Here is a 20,268-nt window from a genome sequence, read left to right on the forward strand (position 1 = left end):
TCTTCCAAAAATAGCATTATAAGCTGACTCTAATTTCACCACAATAAATTTGATTGTGTGAGTAGCTTGTTAAAGAAATTCTTCGAGTATAACTGAGAGACTAATTGTCCGTTATACTCGTACAGGTCGATTATCATATCCATATAGTGGTCCTGTGATGGGTTGAAGGTTTTCTCTGGTGAGAACCATATTTTGAGAAAAATAGAGTAGAATAAGACATCCATGAAGTTCTCGTTGTTCACCAAAATTTTTTGGACGTTGTAACACAGGGCGCCTATCCCTATATTGATTATGAGTGGATCTTGATAAGGACTTTTCACTCCCTCCAAATCAGAATTATAAAAAATAATAGAATGATAAATATGAGACTTTTTTGGTGTCGACATTTCATCTACAATCAATAAGACTTGATTAGGCAATAAGGGTTTGCAATGGCTTTGATTTCACCAACTATTTGATGATTATTCAACGGATGTCTTTGCTGTTGTTGTTGAATTTTGCCCTCCAGTGGGACGAGCCTCATCTTGAGTAGGTGAATTTTGAATAAACTATCGAAGGTAGCCTTGCAGATAAGTCTCTTAATTTCATTCTTGAGCGACTTACATGCTTAAGTGGTGTGCACACGACTACGTTAGAAATGAAAATATTGAGCCCGATTTCTCGTATTCGACTTCAAAGGATTATATCACTTAATATTTTCTTGATTTCGAATGACCATCAGTACATTTGCTCGAGATACATTGAGTGGTCTATATTCTTCCACTTGTTGAAACTCGTGTGGGGGTCTAGGAGGTAGGTTATTCTTCCCTTATTTGGTTCGATGTGAGAATGAGTTATGTATTGTAGGAGCATTTTTGTGATTTTCTGAAGGTTGCTCAAATTATTTCCTATGAGCATTGATGGCTTCATCTACTGATATTTGTGCTTCCACACGATGGATCAAGTCAGCATAAGAAGGAACCATGTCTCGCATAAGCGCCGAGTAAAAGGGACCAGGGCGGAGGCCTCAATGAAAAACTCATCTTAGTAATTTAGGATCCACTCTTGGAATTTATCGAGCGTCGGTGGAAAATTGTTTAAAATACTCATTTAGTGATTCTCCTTCATTTTGGTGGATCCTAAAGAGGTGAGAAGAATCCATAGCAATTCTTCGATTGTCAATGAATTGTTCAATGAATAATTTGGCCAATTTGACAAATGTGGGGATTATTCAAGCTGGAAGTGAATAGAACCACATTCGAGCTTGCCCCTTAAGTGTGGCAGGAAAAACTTGACAGATAAGCGCGTCTGAGGCTCACTGGATATACATGATGGTTCTATAGTGATCAATATGCTTGTATGGGTCGGATGTCCCATCATAGGAATTGATGCTCGGTAGTTTGAATTCTGCTAGAATGAGGTGTTGAAAAATGGCTTCAGTCAGGGGTGGTGACTCCTAGAAGTCCCACTGATAAAGAGGTTGTCTTACACCTCCCATATGGAACTCTTCTCGGACCAATCATTGTATTTCATGTCGTAGGGCATTGCGAGGGAGCTTAGCAGCGTGCGGTAGAATTAAGTCTTCAACGATGTTCGGAGGAATGTGAGGTTGCCAACATGTATACTAAGGATGAGTAGAACTTGCAGTGTCAGAAAGTTTGTTGTCTTGATGCGATTGCATATGCCTCCTTGACGGAGGAAGAGGAATTTCTGCGTCAAGATGTTCGAGTTGAACATCTTCGGCTAGTGGTGGATCTTAAGTGAGAAAAGCCTCCTTCTGTGGTGCTAGCACCAGTTGTTGAGTCTCTCGCAGGGGTTGAAGGATCTCATTTTGAGATTCATCCATTTTTCATTTTTCAGATACGTTCTTTTATGGAAGGTCTTGAAGTTCATTCCCCAGTAGCATTTAACCCCCAGGATAAAAAGAGGCAAATACTTGGCATCCATGATTCATAGACTGATTCTTGGATTGATGGGTGTTGGAGCGCGAGGCTCCCAAGATGTGATTGTTAAGCTTATTGGTCATTGAAGAAATACTTAGAATTATGGGATTATTTCTCACATACGACTCTAAATTATTGCGGGCTAGAATATACGAGGCGATAAATTTAGAAATTTTTTCGTCTTAGCCTTGTACAGATATCTTGCACACAAATAAAATAAAAAAGAACACCATATTTTTAGTGTAAATCCTGTAAAAGGGAAAACCACGAGGCCACGCTCAGTTGAAAGAATTCAAATAGTGTTTGCTTAGATTACAAGTGGCTGACTCATGCCTGAAATTAAGGACGTTCAGATTACAATGATCAGCTCCTGGGTTGAAATTCAGTTACCAACGGAGAAAAAAAATCTAGCGACGTTTGGTGGTCGGGCGAAAATCCAACTTCAATTGATAGTCGGGCATATATCTGGTGTCAATCTACTGTCGAGCAGAACTCCGATGTCAGTTCGCAACCGGGCAAAACTATGGTGTAGGTCGGCTGCCAGATGGAAGTCCAACGGTGGTTGAGAAGGAATCTGGTAGCAAGAGAGCTCGCTTCCTTCTCTTCTGGCTTCCTTGCTGCATTCTCTTCTCTTCTTGCTTCCTTATCTTCTCTTCTTGCTTGGGTCCCCTCTCATGAGAAATTAGGGGTCTATTTATAGTTTTTTGAGAGTAGCACGATCAGTAAATATGAAGAAGATCAAGGATAAACTGTGAGTAGTTTGAATGAATGGCCGATATTGAATCCCTTGATCGTGGACCTTTTACTGGCATTTGAATGTCTTAACATTTGAATGTCTTAACGATATTAGAATTTGGTGATCTTGGGCTCATTGGATTCGTCTCGTCGAGCCACTCTATTTGACTATAAGCATGTCGCGTTTAGAAACTATTTGGTAATCCAAATTATGGATTGAACCTTCCAAGTACACTTCGGGTCTTTGATTTGGACCTATTTTAGCTCAGATTGGGTTGAATTTGGTGTCATTGGGTTCGTATATTTGAGACATTTAGTTCGACTATAAGTTTGCTAAAATCGGAGTTCATATGGTTTCCAATTTAATTTTTGAAGTTTTCAAGTTGATTTTGCATCGAGATTCGTGCCCGATCAAGATAATTTTTTGATGATATATCAGTTGCCCATATTTTCGAACGTTGAAGCTCCAATAGTCCGAAAATATGTATTACAACATTTATAATTAATCGAATTGCAAAAAAATGTCAGAAAATTCCATTCCAAAAAATATAAATTTTCTCAAACTTTATCATAGAAGCTCCGTTAAGCTCCGAAAGTGCTAAAATTGGATTTGGAACGTCGAAAAACTGTTTCGGGGATCCCAAAAACATCCGATTTGAACTGTTCAGGCAGAAAATTTGGGCTCGAACGCATTTTGGCGGCCGAACTGAAAACCTTCCCGCATGTATGTAAAATTTTATACGAGAAAGCTGCTTTAAGAATCAACAAAAAGTCAATCTCATACAAAGCCTAAGTTAATTCTTATAATGAGCTTCTTATTTGTATGTGAATATCATATTCTTTTCAAGCACTTGCCCAAAAGTCAAAATATTACTCTTCAAACCTTACACATAATAAATATTAAAAATTATTTGATGAGTTCCATCTTTAAAAAGAATTAATTAGGATTTTACCTATTTCCATTCACCATAACTTTTAAAGAGTTGCCAAAATAAATTAGGCTCTCTATTTTCTCCATTTCAACAAATATATTTCTATGTCCATATATATGATTACTAGCCCTAATATCCAAGTAATTTTTTTTTTTCTATCTTCTTCTTTTTTGAAAGTTAGCAACAAGAAATACTCTTCCTTTTTCTTCTTTTCCAAGTTAGCTCTTTCTTGTTTATTCTTATTATGATAACATTTGAAAGCATAATGAACTACTTATTGCTAACATATGAAATGAAAATGAGGTTTATTGTACCTTCGATAATTTGGCTCATTCTTCAAATTTCTCTTACTTGAGTTCTAACTTTATTATTATTATTATTTCCATATTCTCCATGATCACCACCATTTCTTTATATTTTCTATGCTTTTTTTAGGCCATTTGGAGTAGCACCCATATTATCTTGGAAAGTAGATGTGCTAGTTACATTTTCAAAATTAGCTTCATCTAAAGATTGGCATATGAAGTATGCCTTATTGTCATTCTCTCGGCTTTTCTTCCAAGAGTTCATTTGAGACGTCGATAATGTTTCCTCATCCACTACAGAAAAATCACGTATTATCAGCGATTTTTTTTTGTGGAAATTTATGCATTTTCCGGCAGATTTTCGGCAAAAATTTTTTGAAAGTAAATCGAGCGTCGGAAATTTTTTCTGAACTCAACTGGAAAATAGTCCGCCGGAAATTTTTCAGAAATTTCGCCGATAATTAACGACTTTCTTGTAATGATCATGATATTAAGGCTTCGTTTGGGATAGCTTTCTTATTGCTTTCTAAAACGGCTTCCTAATACAAAAATTTTTAATTCAAGAAATTTTTATATTAAAAAGTTGTTTTAGAAAGCAACAAAAAACTATCCCAAATGAAGCTTAAATATAATCTTTTTCCACCACCTCCTGAATGCCTTGGGAAACAAATAATGCCTTCAGTAAAATACTCCAACTCTCATAGATCTCATTTGTGAGACAAAGCCACTTATATGTTCATGCAACTTGCCATCATCTTCCTACCAACTTTTCTCTGATACATTTTGATAGAAATTTCGTAGAGAGGATGGATAAAGAAACTACTCAAGCTTGTATATAACTAATTGCTATTGAATTTGGCCTATTCCAAATAGCAAGGCATACACTCTATTTATACTACTATATACAGAATTCTATGTCCAACCTTTAATCACCTAATATCATCTAGCTTATTCTAAATATTTTTGCAACAATTTTCATATAAAATTTTACAGTATATGATAGATTATAAATTTTCCAATACTTAAACCATAAAAAAATCACCCATTACCAACGGAATTTTCCGGCGGTCAATTTCCTAGCAGTTTTCCAGCGGTTTTCTGACGGAATACATTGAGATAACTTTTCTGGCGACAATTTCCGCCAAAAAAATCTGCTGTAATTGCCGATTTTCCTGTAGTGTTTATACCATCTGACTTATTTTAGAGACTTATACAATAATCTTCGTATAAAATTTTCTAGTTACTCAATGATATTGACACCTTAATTTTGATTTATATTTTAAACAAAGGCAAGTGGAGAATCACAAAATATAGTATTCAATTACAAAACTAATAATAATAAAAAATTGTCTATACTTGTGGTGTTAATATATCACCATCAGCTCTAAATTCAGTCCATTTTGTCTTTGGCATGCAATCAATGTGCACATGGTTATCTAAAAATTAAGAGAATCTCATCTATGTCAGTTCACTATCTTTCTTTCTTTTATTTTTGTCTTTTTGGGTTTTGATTTAAGAGAATTTGAAGGTAGAAGGTAGAAGATAGAAGAAAACTGGAGAAATTATTTTGTGTGGTCATCGAATGGTCCAAAGACGAATCAGAACGTGCCACATAACACGGTTCTGAGCTATCCACAGCAACGGTACATAGCAAAAAAATAATGTGACGCATTCTCATTCACATCTGGACACTATCAGAATAATTTTTCGAAAAACTGAGACACTATCATTGCTAGAAGAGGAGATTTTTCATTTGATTTCCTTTTCACTTAAAAGAATTACATAAGAATAGACAAATACTTTTATATACAAAATGATAAAAACTTAAAATCATAAAATATTTAAATAAAAAAAAAACACTTTTCTCTTGTAGTAAAATTTATACATTATCTAATTTCAAGCATTAATTTATAATTTTTTTTTATCATCACAAAATATATTGAAACCATTTTTATTTTTATTTTCCCACTTTTTTAACATCCAATATCTTGTAAGAGCTTTGCTAATGTATTGATAAAAAATAGTCTAAAATAACAGAAAAAAAAAATTAATGAAAGCCACAAAGAAGTCCACTGTTTGAGATTAGCAGCAGCCCTATCCCTCTTTATTGTCTTGGTCTGCTTTCATGGCAGGGTGTTTCTGTAGCATCAATTTTCAACCTTTTTAGTAGTATTATTATTATTTTTCTTTGCTTGGGACCAGCCCCAACAGTGATAAAATTGAACTATGAAGGACAAATCACTACGCAGGTCATCTTGATCTGTTGGTTCGAAGTTTTGGTTACCAACTAAGAGATCTTGAATTCGAATCTCGCGTATGTGATGTTCGTGTGAATTTGCCTTACAGTTCGTTTGGGACTGTTTTTCTCATGCTTCTTAAAGCAGCTTTTTAGTATAAAAATTTTGATACTAAAAAGCTTCTTTAAGAAGCAATAAGAAAGCCTAAAAAGCTCATTTAAGAAACAATAAGAAAGCCGTCCCAAACGAAGCCTTAATTGGCCTAAACGTTCCAAAAAAAAAAGGACAAATCACTGATGTTATCTTGTAGCCTAATCAGCTCATTCGGATCGGTTGGTTAGGAGTTTTAGCTTAAGCATGTGATATGCATTTCTTCTCTTGCTTGACACATTAGAAATTAGTATTATAAAGAAGGTAATAGTAATGAGTTTCAGCTATAGTAAAAGAAAAAATAGTTTTCACATAACAGGTTCTAAAGCTCAATTAAGAAATGAAGCAGATCAAATGAAAAAAAAAAATGCAAACTGCTAACTGATACAATAAGAATTAGAAAGAATCACTTTTCAATAAGCAATGAGAGCCAAACATTTCGACAACTAACTCTTCTCTGATCTCTTCAAAGATGAGTCTTTCAATCTTCAAACCAATCTTTCTTCCCCCATCCTTGAAATGGCTCCATTCCTTCCTGGTCCCAGAAAGGTCCACATCTATCAATTTCGCTATTCTGGCAACTTCCTTTCTATGCTTTTCCAAGGAAAATACCTGCATTTCCATACTTCTTCTGCCATTACTCAAGCTATCATGAGAGCCCCAAATCCTCTCTTTAGGTTCCTTTCTGCCATTTTCATCCTGGTGGAGCTTGCTGAACCAGTTAAAATATTGTGGTTCTTCAGACATGTCTGAATTCAGAGATGAGGTTGATAGGTTTTCTTCTTCCATAGCTACACACATACGAGTAAATAGAAATAATTGTTATTAAAAGTAACTTAGCTATTGTTTGTTTGATTCACTTGTATCTGGACTGCTATTCTGTTTTCAGCAATGCTGAATTTTTATTTGAATTCTTCTTTGAATAATAGTTACATAATTGAAATTTTAATACAAAAGAAATGGTGAAGAACTATTGCACTCTGTAAGCAAGATCGAACTAAACCAAAAATGTGAAATTTGATAGTTGAAAGATGGTACCTATTGAAGAGGAAAAAAACTTACAGTGATTGTATGCAGAGCAGGCTTCATCTGAATGCAATTCGAAGACTGAAACTGGACTGTGTTGCTTGCTATTTTCCATAGTTTTCCAGTGCTTTGTACCGTCCAATATTTCTTCACAGGAATTGAGTAATCTGCTAAACCGGCTAGCTCTGGCCTCGATTCCCATTGCAGTGAAGCAGCTCAATACAGACCTGCTCTCCAAATTCAGAGCTTTTATAATGAGCTTCCAGTGCAGAAGCTTGGGAAGAACACAACTAAACAGCTTCCCCCCTCTCCTAGTTTTGATGACGTGGGAGCTGAATCCAAAAAGCTTCTTACAGGTTTTAACAGGCCAGCATTTGGCTTTAGCCTGATCAGATTTCAGGAGATTGCGAGAATATCCATTCTCCAAGAGGTAGACTTCAAGAAGAAATGGCTCCTGCTGCTCTTCAAGAAGCTCGAAGAGCCGCCGGCCATGGGAAAATGTCTTGCCATGAAACTCCATTGAAGTTTCAAACCAGAGCTTCGAGATTAGGTGAGCAAAAGAAAATCTATAGGGGGAGAGGGAGAGCACAGAGAGAGAGAGAGAGAGAGAGCTGTGTGAGAAACAAAACAAGGTAGTTGAAATGAATGATATTGGTATTTGTGACATTAATTAAGCGAGAGGGAAGACCTGATGAGTAAAGAGGCTTAACATAACTATATAAGTCGGTATGAGGACCTGGACAAGCTTTATCACATTAATGGGAGATAGAAAAAGGCTCTACGATGTCTGAATTTGGAAGATAGACTGAGTGAGCTCAAAAAGAAGAAAGAATGGGACCAATAGTATATTAGTTGGACATTCATCCATTTAAAGTGGAATTTAACGAGTAAAAAATATGAATTATTATTATTGTGTTCTTAAAATTTTATGATGATTTAGGTAATTTAATATCATGATATTATGTGAAGATCACACACATATAAGTTAAAAGCAAAATAAAAGACGAGAATCTTTTACATTTTTTTAAAACAATTATTCTATTGTGAGTCAAAGGATATTCAGCTTAGTTGTTCTTCTGATAGGAGGGGAGACGAGCTAATTAGGAGGAAGAAAATTAAATATTGTAGTTAGTAGAAGTTGAATGTTAATTATCGACATTGCATCAAGTAATGTTTGTTAGAGAATATTAGATGAGAGATGATTGAAATGGTCATCTTTTTCACTCTTCTTATCAGAGAATAGATTGGTTGAAAAGAAAGATGAGCACCAACATAGGTTATTTGCTTGCAGACGTCAGATATTGGTTGTTAGAAGATGTCATACATTGGTTCTTGGTAGATGTCAGAAGTTGGTCGTTGGAAGACGTTAAATGATAGTTGATAAAACTTGTTAGAAGTCTGGTGATCGTAGATAGTTGGCTTGGTTTTTTCTCTTGATGGGGGGGAGAATGAGAAGATAAGTGTTCCATGTTTACGGATAACAAGCATTAAGCATCGATCATTAGAAGGTTTGAGATGTTAATCGATAGGGAACATTAAATGTTTGATGATAAGAAATTAGCTTGACAAGAGGATATTGGTGACCAACAATAAGGACATCGAATGTTAATAGCTGGCAAATATTGAAGATAGTCATTATTTTGTATTAAATGATGATTAAGGGGGAATAACAAAAGTGTAGTGATGGTGGGAGGTTATCTTGAACATTTTAATCATATGAGGGAAAAATGAGATGTTAAGATGATGAGCATCGAATGTTAATAATTGGCAAACATCATATATCAATCATTAACAAACATTAGAAGATGATTGATGGACAACATCATTATTCAAGTGATGGTGGGTGATTGGCTTGCCATTATCCTAATAGGATAACAAATTGAGTGATTGAGAAAGCACACATCATATTTGTAATTGCTCAAACTCTTAAATATCAAGATATTGTTCACTTTGGCCTAAGAGCCTCATGATTTTGTCATGTTGTTGCAACTACCTAATAGGTCACCCATTCTAGAATTGCTTCAAGATGAGCGCACTTAACTACTGAGTTTCTTAAATAAAATTTCAATCATTACACCAAAAGGCATTTCGATATTTAAGAGTTTAGCTTCTTTTACTTAAGGGGTTCACAATTTCCCCCACTTAACTAACTGACGTTCTCGTCAGCATCTTTATCTCAGAATCATGCACCAAGCAGATAGAATTTTAGAGGTAGCCCCTACAAGTTTAAGTGGTGGCTCTTGTTATTTAGCACTTTATCCATATAAGGTTTAAGAGGTATTTCCCATGGTGTAACACTTTATCTTGTTTGACACTTAGTTCCTATCTTTTGATTGGTGTATTGCTTTGATACCATTTGTAATAGTCCAAACTCTCAATTATCAAGATATTGTCTGCTTTGGCCTAAGAGCCTTACGATTTTGTCTTTTTGATGTAACTACCTAATAGGCCACCCATCCTAGAATTGCTTCGGGATGAGCACGCTTAAATGTAATTTTTTTTTATTTAAAAAAATTTCAACAATTACGCCAAAATACACATCGATGTTTAAGAATTTAGCTTCTTTTACTTAAGGGGTTTCACAATATTGGTGGTTGATGGTTCTTATATGTTGGTTATTGGTAGGAATTGGACAACATATATGAATGTAGGATGTTCGGTGATGATAGACATTCAATTTAGTTTTTCTTTTAATAACAAGGGAAACCAACTGATTAAGAAGATAGACATTAAACATTATTGGTTAACACATGTCAGACTTTAGTCATTGTATCAAATGATGGTCAACAAGTTAATTAAAAAGAGTTACAATATACGTGCTATGAATTTTCTTAGAAATTCATGATTTCTTAATGTTGAAACTCCTTTGAGTGTATAAAAATAAGGTATATTTATTGAATTATAAAGAAGGTATTATGGTTGTTTTATAAGAATTGTGATTACTCTATTGAATGGTTTGAATATGTCTACTTAATCATTTATACATTTTCTAAATATCTAGTGGTGTAATGAACTAGAAATAGGGCAATCTTCAGTTCATCATCTATATGGTGTTGAGCCACTCATTTCAACTACAATTATCCAAAATTTTCAGGATGATTAACCCCTCAAATTGCTTAGAGAAATTTCTAATGGCACTTTAAAGTGCTAGATTTAGACTTATTTAGAGTAGGATTTGTAAGTTGTTTGTATTGTTGGGTTTATCTCACTGAACCACACAATCTCCATAACATATTTTTAAAATGAAAATTTATTTTTTTTTAAAATATTTTTATTCTTTAGAAATTTCTAACTAGAAAGTTGCAACTCAAAAGAAAATTTGAGGCACAATAAATTCCAGGATATTATGTTGAACTTTTCTAAAGGTTGTGAACCAAGATTTTCAATCAATTGTTGTCTTATATGTGTAGAAGCTACAAGCATTGTTGAAATAACTTTTATTGCTTATTTTTTTAAAATATCAAGCTTGGAATCCTTTAAATTTTGTGATAACATTCTTTAAAAGGCTCTATATTTATAAATGATTTTAAAATGTAAAAAATCACTAGGTGTCTCAATATACCTAAATTAGCCAATTTTTTTTTCGAAAATGAGTTCAAAATATCTAGTGCGTCGGCTAGCACACATTAGAAAAAATAATCAATTTTAGCCATAAAATGATAATTTCTCTAAGGTGAAGTAAAATTTTGAAGGTTAAATATATGACGATAAAGAACCCGTAGGAAACTATTACTGATGAAATATGATTCGCAGGAAAATATTTTTGACAAAGTATGGATGGTCTCTACTGAAAATATTGATAGATTAAAAATCACTGCAATACAAGAATTCCAACAGGTATATCGAAGGGTCACAAGCCCCTAGAATTTCTAGCGACATTTGTCCATTGATATATCTGATGTTGTAAACCACTAGTTTTTTCGATGAATAAAATCCACTAGTTTTTTTCTAGAAATTTTTAGGTCTTTTTCACCAGTGTTTTATTGAAACACTCATATTGTCATTAAGCAATATTCTCAAATTTATAGAGAAAAAATATTAAAATAATGTATTCCTAACTATTTTTATCGACAAGATAGAAAACATATCCAAAATAAACCATTCTAAAAGCAATTACATTATTAAAAAAGTTACAAGATGAATTGCCTAATTATCTATTCACATTCCAAATTAACATACCCAAAAAAAAGATCACTAAAAAAAATCAACTTAATCTAACCTAAATTTTACTAAAATGTAACCTACATTTTCACAAATATTTTAAATCTTACCTAAGTTCTCATAAATATAGTACTAATCAAAAGAAAAACAAAAAGTTTAACTAATTTATCAAAAAAATATGAAACTCAACTTAAATTTAAGAAGAATATTTCATGAAAATGAGCAAATAAAATCTCAAATTGTTTTACCAAGAGTGGTAGTGGTGGAGGGAGTCACTATATCAAAGTAGCTAATGATCTTTAAATGTTTTATTCTACAAAAAAGATAAAATAAATAAATTAGAATTTAATTTAAAATAAAATTTTCTTTTAAAATATCGATAAAATTCCTTAGAAAATAAAACAAATTTAAAAATCCATTTATATTTCTTCATCCACAGATTAAATTCCCTACAAATTCTTAAGAGATTGTAATTTTCTAATATAAGCTCAAACTTTTCTCCAAAAAGAGTAAAAAATATATACTTATGGAGGCTAATTGTGACTTGAAAGTAGCAACTATGGGTCTTTATTCTTATTTTTAGAATCCAATCTTCCTCTTAAAAATGAGTCTAATTGTCCATTTTACATGAATTTGAATAGTGAGAGTAGGAGTTTTTATCCAAGTTTAAAGCTAAGTTTTATTCCTTCTAAAATTAGTCCATCATCCTTAAACTCAAGAGTCCAATAAGAGAGATGAGGCTTATGGGGTGGGCTTAACTAGAATGGTGACAAAAGGATGCTACTTGAAGAAGGTCCATGGTACATCTTTTACTTGATGATTTGTAATTTTTAATTAATTATTTACGATTATTTTGTCTTTTCTTATCATTTAGAGTGTCTTTTGCTGCAAATCATTTTACATGTGTACATTTCGCTCAAAAAATTTCTATGTGCAACTCTATGATGTTGATGTTTGGATTTTTTTTTTAATTTTTTGTTGTTAAGATTATGGTGTATCAATATTTGATGATTTCTTTCAATAATATTATGAGTTTTTTTTTTTGGAAATATTTTTATTTGATTGGTATACCTCACAATTTTTTGATATGATTTTATTTTCATGTTAGGTTATCTTTATCTGATAGGGTAAAAAATTATCAAAATTATGAGTTTGTATTTCTTGATTTATAAATTTGAGATTTTTATTTATTTATTTATATGTTTATTAGAATTAGCTAATGTATATTGTAAATGCTCCCATAATGCATATATTTACCTAAAAAAGTGTTAGAACATTCCTCGTAGTAGTTCTTTTTTTAGTGTACATTTCGCTCAAAAAAATTTCAATGTGCAACTCTATGATGTTGATTTTTGGATTTTTTTTTATTTTTATTTTTTGTTGTTAAGATTAAGTTGTATCAATATTTGATGATTTCTTTCAATAATATTATGAGTTTTTTTTTTTTTGGAAATATTTTTATTTGATTGGTATACCTCACAATTTTTTGATATGATTTTATTTTCATGTTAGGTTATCTTTATCTGATAGGGTAAAAAATTATCAAATTAAATTATGAATTTGTGTTTCATGATTTATAAATTTGAAATTATTATTTATTTAAATGTTTGTAATTAGCTAATATAAATTGTAAATGCTTCCATAATGCATAGATTTACCAAAAAAGTCTTAGAAAATTCATCATAGTAGTTCTTTTTTTGTAAAATCTTTGTTGATTGATGGTTACCAAGCTTATATTGTGTTATTATAATAGAAAAATCCATTGAGTAACATCTAGGTTTTCTCCTTTTCATTTGTACAATTAATATAACCACTAGGGGTCACAAGGAGATGAAATAAAGCTTCATATTATGCTCCTCAATATGTTGTTGTTTCCAACTTTATGTCTGTCATTATTATTATTCATACAAACAATGAATAAGAATTTAATGTAGTTGAATCCATACATGAAAAACCTTCTGAAAAGGTATTTTAGAACTTAATTTTTGAAGGTGCTCGAGAAGTTAAGGCTCTTGAAGAGAATTTCTTTTGAGATCTTGCGTCTTGATGCAGGATACTTTTGAAATATTCAACCTCACAAGAATATAGTAATGAAGAGGTAGAAGATGAAAGAAAAAATAATGAAAATGTCCCACTATTCCCTCATAAAAAAACTACATTATATATACTTTCCAAGCTTATATATGAAGATTGCATCTTTTATAGTGTTATTATAGAGAGATTCACCAACTCTAAGGAGACTTCCTAGAATTACAATACTCACATAGCTAGATGAAGGACCCTAATAATGTGTGATCATACTTTAGAAGGAGCTTATATCTTTCTTGGTCCTTAAATATTTAAGTTTGCACCTATTGGCAGTTCAAAGACCCTAGAACAATTTGTTGCACTCCTACTAAATGAGGAGCTTAAATATTTCTTGTTCTTTATAAGTGGATGCTACATCAACTTTCAAGGTTGGAAGGTTAATTTATATTCTTTGCAAATTAAAAATAATATATTAATTAAAAAAAAAGCTATAAACTTATAGTTAAATTTAGATAGAAATTTAATATGTAATTTACAGATGGCTAAAAATCTATAATTTAGAAGTCTCAATCTAACAATTAGCTAATGGTGGTCTCAACTTGACTTAGTTTTTACTCATCGATGTGACCCCTCATGGATGGAACTTCAACTAAGGCTTCGTTTGGGACGGTTTTTTTACTACTTTCTAAAACGAAGTTTTAGTACAAAATTTTTTATTTTTGTATTAAAACTCTGTTTTAGAAAACAGTAAAAAAGCCGTCCCAAACAAAGCCTAAGTTCTCATCTATTATACAATTAAAAAACCTATAAAGTCCTCGTTAAATGTTAAGCAAAAAATCTTCCAAGTAAAAAAGATTCATAGTAGCTTGATGCCTTCACTAGTTTGTAAGAGTGATAAGTTACTATGCTAGCTACTTCTTTAAGTATATAAGAACCTTCCAAATTTGGAGCCAACTTGCAACTCCTTTGGCTTTTGACTTGTAACATTAAGCTTCGATAGTACCCACGAGCCGCGGTACCGAGCGAAGAGCGAAGGGGTGACGCGTTTGGCGTTTGGAGTCCGCATAGAATAATTATCCCCCCCCGGGGCGCAAATTGCATAGTTATATATAATTGTGATATTTTGTAACCTTTTTTTCTTTTGGTGGAAGTAAAAAAATCATAAAATATAATTTTCTTAAGCAAATATTCATTCTAAAATTATTTGATATTAACAAATTGGATATAATTTTTAAATAATTTTAATAGATTTATGCTGAACTCCTAAATTCTAATATATTTTAACTCTGTTTATATGTTAATATTTTTTATATGAGCTAGCTCACGAGCTAACGAGTCGAGTTGAGGCTGAATAAGACTTCGCTTGTTAGCTCTCATCTAGCTCAGCTCACGAGCCATTTATCAAGCTGAGCTTAATCCAACTCACAAATCAGTTGGACTCACTTACACCCCTAAATGAGATTAAGCTGATCTTATGGTCTTCTCTTTACTTATCATTCATTTCGAGTAGCTTATAGTCAGCTGCTCCATCTGTGGTTTCCTAATAGCCACATATTGTGTAAGTTAGCCCTACCACTTCACATATATTTTAATTTTTTTAAAGTTAATGGAGCCTTGCGTTCTATTTCATTTTTAGAAATTAGAAATTATACAAACCACAGCAAATATAAAGCCAAAATATGATTTTGTTGAATAAAATATTTTGTTCTACTTTCGCGAAAGAAATGAACTACCACATGTGTTACTTTGAATAGGAAGAGAATTTTGTTGGTGACATGTCATTATCAGTGGGCTCAACCAAATGTGTAGTTTTTCCAGCTCACTTCTTAATTAAGGCTTCATTTGAGACAACTTTTATCTCTGTGTTTTCTTTGCTTTGAAAAAATTTTTGTACTAAAAAGCTGTTTTAATTAGAAAAAAAAAAAAGCTATTCCGAACTAAGGCTTTGATGGGGACAAATTTTTATTGCTTCTTAAAACATACAACTTTTTTATTGCTTTTTAAAACTCCGTTTTAAGAAACAATAAAAAATCGACTCAAAGGAAGCCCAATATCTATGTTTTAGTCTTTATTATGGGTAATGGAGACACTCTACACTTCTATTTCAAAGCTAGAAGTAAGCTACTTTTGGCCTTCTCCTTTATTACCACAATATTCATACCTCAAGGTGATAAATACATCGTAGTTGCCGTAATTATTCATTAGAGCTATTATAGTTATAAAAATTGTCTAAATGAATAAATTTTTAGGCAAATCATATAATCTACACACTTTGTTACAGTGCCATTATCATAATATATGATTTATATGTGATAATATATATCTCATTGAAGTATTCATTTTGAATATAAACACTCAAAATGCAGAGGATGTTAAATTTGTTCTTAATTTAAGCCTATATGATCTAAGATTAGGATATTTTTAATATCGTTGAATTTATTTTATCTAAATATGTTATTTTGATTATAAAGTTTATTGAAAATTTTATTCACATATACTATATTAATTCATAAAATTTCTATCTAAATTGGTGGTTGTTTTGTAATTGAAATATTATGTTATTTTTTTAATGCCTTTCAATTTTAATTTAAAAATTGGTTTTTGCGGGGTTTTATTTTTTTGTTTAATTAAATTCAGTAAATGGGCTGTAATATGGCCCAAGAGGTCTACCTGAACTGCTCCGCTAGGCCAAGCCCAGCCCAGCCCGACTCATCTCCAGCACTTCTCTTTTTTTTTTTTTCCTGTCTATAAATTCATCTTGGACTTAAGATCGGGCGCCAGATTCATTTCCGCTAGCGTTTGGGTTAGGGTTAGGGTTAGGGTTTACGCCGCACCGCTTCCTCCTGTTCTCTCTAATACCTGAGATTTTTTTGGATGTGGAAGGCGATGAAATCGTCATTAATCTCGGAGGCCCTGGTTCTGTTATGATCGATACGTTATTGATTTGCTCTAACTTCGTTCAATTATTTTGGCGCACTTGGTACTCTTGTATTGCTTTGCTTTTATCACTTTTGATTGCTGCGATTTTAAATAAGTTCCTCGTTCTGAACTGCGATTTATTATTAGCATTACAGACACCGAGGCACCCATTGAATGTCAGCAACAGTTGCTTCATTTTGAAAAATTTTCAGAATTTTATGAATATGGAGTCATACTTTTGGATTTGTCTGATTTAAAATTTTATAATTTTTTTAAATTGTTTAGTAAGAAGTGCCTAACGCCTATGATGACAAATTAAAAGGCTTGTTTCTCAAAACATTCGCAGTGGCCGCCTGAGAGCTTTCGCCTTGCCAGGCTTGAGAGCTTGTGCTGCTTACCAAAACCTTCCTTGGATGTCTGAGGCTTTCTCTTCTTTTCGTCTTAAGTTGGCTTTGATTGGAAGATGTATAATTGTTTTCATTGCTTAGAAAAGAAATTTAGGATATAAGGACATTTTGGACTCATTGGGTATGATACCGCTTTGAGGATTTTCTGCAGGTCTTTGTTATCCTGTTTGTTCCTTTCAATGTTAAGAAAAAGGATTAGAATGTATTGAACAAAGTGTTTATCAGCGTCATATTTGTTTATCGTTTTGTAAGTAGTTAGAATATTTTGTAAAGTGCACAAGTTTTTGCTTGATGGTTTTGGGCAAAAAGAGGGCTCTGAAGTAATTATTTTGGGTATGAAATATGTCGTTTTTCTCTTGTTTAATTCTTATAATGGAGTCTGTTATTGGATATTGAAAACTATGTTCTTTTTAAATTATTGAATTATTTAGATTTCCAGAAGCTGTGCAGTTGTAAGCTCTGGTTGAGCAGTATTTTCAAATGCTGCTAGTTATACATTTTGGTCTTGGTTCATGCTAGATGCCTATGATGACAAACTCAAGGCTTGTTTCTCAAACATTCGCAGTGGCCGCCTGAGAGCTTTCGCCCTGCCAGGCTTGAGAGCTTATGCTGCTTAACAATTCCTTCCTTGGATGTCTGAGGCAATCACTACTTCATTTTGAGGATTTCATCTTTGGTTTGCAAGGTGGCTGTTATTTGTTCGTTTGGCTGGATTTTCAAGGGATTTGTTTCATCATGTCTTGTGAATCATTGGAAGTATTAGAAACTTAAAACATCTTATTTTCAGGTTAATGGAAGCAAGTTTTTCCTGTTGGTTGTCCAAATCATTGCTAGTATGCTTAATTTATGCCATTGAAAACTACTATATTTTTTAGGTACTTTTTTGTATTCTTTTTCCATTATGTTAATTATATTATTATCAATAATTTTTATATGGTTCTATAGTTTTTCTTTAGAAGGATAGGAATACGTAATACATAGAAACTCTTGTAAGAAAGAGTAAAATATCTTGATGGATTGATTATTGAATATTTTGTTACTTTTCTAAAAGTTTTAAGGGGTTTATATCGTGGTAGAAGTTTCTTTTGGTATTGGTGAGTGCACAAATTTTAGGAAAGGCTTGTTTGTTAGCCATGTGCTTTGTCCTCATTGTTTTCTCAAAAGCTTGAGTAATTGATACCTATGGTATGCCATTGTATGGAGGTTCTGAGGATCATGATAGGTAATTAGATGGATTGGTGGGTTGGCTGATTGGTAAATTTTTTGCAGTTTGTTCTTGAGAATTATATCAGGCAAGGGAATAGAAGTTAGAGATCAGGATAACCTGTGCATGGTGTGATTGGTTGAATTTGGTTGCTTAATAGATTATCAGTGATCTCTGAGTTTGATTGAACGTGCTAAGATCAATAACTGTGATTGTGATATTTGGACGTGCATTTCGATGAAAATTATGAGAATATGATTGATTTTAGCATGTTTATTGAAACTAGAGATTTTATTTTTATCGGTGTATTAGTAAATTGATTTGAGAGGCTTTATTGAAAATGTGATGTGGAAGAGATGTTGGACATGATGATATTCATATAGAGTTATAAAAATACTTGGGATATGAAATAATTTATTAGCTTATGAATAATTTTAATATAATTATGAAGACTAAAATGATGTTAGATGAGTGTAGGATTATGTTGATTTACTTTTTTAAGATCAAAGTTGATGTACAAGATTATGAGAATTATAGAAGAATTATGTAATGTGTCATGCTTTAACATTATGGAAAAAAGTTATTGAGCATAGGTTATGATGTGATATTAATGATTTTTAAAATTAATATGGATTGGTGTTGGGTAATATACATTTATTGAGAAGTGTGATGGAAAGTATAGAGATAAATTGCATGATGAAGTTCCAAAAGAAGGGTTATGGAGAGTTTTAGAAAAGAAAGAGGGTTAATAATGCTTGTGCGAGTACTTCACTATTTTAGTTGGTTTTAGTGGGAGGATGTGATGGAGAGATTGACATGCTTATTTAAGTTTACCTTTAGTTTTATCAACAAAAAAAATATCACCATCGAAAAGCATACATAGAGGATACATTCTCTTGTAGATGTTTAGTAATTTAAGTAGTAATAATTTTAGTGGGAGGTTGTGAACTTAGACTATCTAGTTATTAATAAAAGCACGCATTTTAGATATCTTGAGTTTATTGTGTAAAGTGCTATGATTTAGATGAGGATATTATTAGTAAAATTTAAATTAGATAGTTCAAGTGGAGTAATGCATCATGCTTGTTGTGTGATAAAATATGAACCTCTCAAACTTATGTAAATTTTATAAGATGGTGTTGAGGCTTGTAATCTTTTATGGTGCATAATGTTAGTCATTAAAAGAGAAGCATAAAATTAGAATTAAGTGTTATATAGATGAGGATGCTAAGATGGATGAGTGATTTTATCCTTAGAGACATAATATGTATCAAGCCTATGTGTGAAAAGGTTGAAGTAGCTAAGTTTGAATAGAGTTGCCTTTGATGGTTTTGTCACATAAAATATTAGTCCGATGACAACTTGGTTAGTGATGTTGTTCTTTGAGCTAGTTCTCATTGTTGTTGTCATGCGGCATCAAAATTTTTATTTTTAGTTTCCTTGAATGAATCTACCTACCTCTATTGTGATGAGTCTATCATTCGTTTGAGTACCATTTCCATACAATGTTTCATTGCTTAGCTATCAGTATTGATGCTTTTTTCATATTGGGACATTTAAGTTATTTTTTTTTTTAATTTTGTTTTGGATTTCTCGATGGGTTTTCACATAAAACAACGGCCTTACAATGACCCGGTTAGGAGATTTAAGAAGATTTGATTAGAAGATATTAGTAACAACCTTTCTTTTTTAGATTTATATGAAAATTTGACCTTTAATAGGATACAATGGAGAAAAAATATTCATATAGCCGATCCGGGTGGGATAAAAGGCTTGATGTTGTTGTTGTAAAAAACGGCTCTACTCAGACAACGGGGGCTTTGTTACTTGATGGCAGGTCACCTTTTGCATAGGGCCAATATTGATTTCTGCTGCTACACGATGGGAGGGGGTGCATCCTTTTTAATTTCCTCCAAATTACAAGCTGCTATATCTTTGCTTAGGGCTTCAATCAAGAGATTTTAATTTAAAGTTTATAGATAATGATTTTGCAATTTGATTTGCTAAAATTTAAGTTTTAATGTGTGAGATGTTCTAAGGCTTTGATTGAGATTGTTTTTTTTTTTTAATTTTTATAAGCAGTTTTTTAAGAATAAAAATTCTAGAAAATATTATTAAAAAACAGTTTAAAAAAATAGTAAAAAAAAAAATTTCCTAACCGAAATCTAAGTAGATATGCCTCTTCTAAAGCTTTCAATCAAATCATTCTCTGACTTGGTGTTTTATTTTGTATTTATGTGTA

General features: G+C 32.3%; 1 protein-coding gene, 3 non-coding genes and 1 pseudogene across 4 annotated transcripts; 4 read left to right on the forward strand and 1 right to left on the reverse strand.

Moving 5' to 3' along the window:
• Positions 1-6,547: 6,547 nt before the first annotated feature.
• Positions 6,548-8,127, reverse strand: LOC110095471. The gene is made up of 2 exons (XM_020821022.2): positions 7,344-8,127; positions 6,548-7,072 (listed from the first exon to the last, which is right to left on the reverse strand). Exons 1-2 carry the CDS (start codon positions 7,972-7,974, stop codon positions 6,678-6,680), a joined length of 1,026 nt encoding a protein of 341 aa, XP_020676681.1. The 5' UTR covers positions 7,975-8,127; the 3' UTR covers positions 6,548-6,677.
• A 5,287-nt stretch (positions 8,128-13,414) lies between these two features.
• Positions 13,415-20,070, forward strand: LOC110095441 (annotated as a pseudogene).
• Positions 16,508-16,600, forward strand: LOC114579406. Its single transcript, XR_003700348.1, has one exon. It is a non-coding gene; the product is annotated as a small nucleolar RNA snoR8a (small nucleolar RNA).
• LOC114578362 lies at positions 16,715-16,840 on the forward strand. Its single transcript, XR_003700341.1, has one exon. It is a non-coding gene; the product is annotated as a small nucleolar RNA SNORD14 (small nucleolar RNA).
• On the forward strand, positions 17,343-17,466 carry LOC114578368. Its single transcript, XR_003700352.1, has one exon. It is a non-coding gene; the product is annotated as a small nucleolar RNA SNORD14 (small nucleolar RNA).
• Positions 20,071-20,268: the final 198 nt, after the last annotated feature.

The sequence above is a fragment of the Dendrobium catenatum genome, unplaced genomic scaffold (assembly GCF_001605985.2).
Source record: "Dendrobium catenatum unplaced genomic scaffold, ASM160598v2 fragScaff_scaffold_370, whole genome shotgun sequence".
Lineage (NCBI taxonomy): Eukaryota > Viridiplantae > Streptophyta > Magnoliopsida > Asparagales > Orchidaceae > Dendrobium > Dendrobium catenatum.

Excerpts from the sequence above, each read along its gene's own strand:
- LOC110095471 (XM_020821022.2), bottom strand. The coding sequence starts at position 7,974 with ATGTCACAAATACCAATATCATTCATTTCAACTACCTTGTTTTGTTTC. Across the intron at positions 7,073-7,343 it reads CTGCTCTGCATACAATCACT|CTATGGAAGAAGAAAACCTA; the intron begins GTAAGTTTTTTT and ends GTATGTGTGTAG.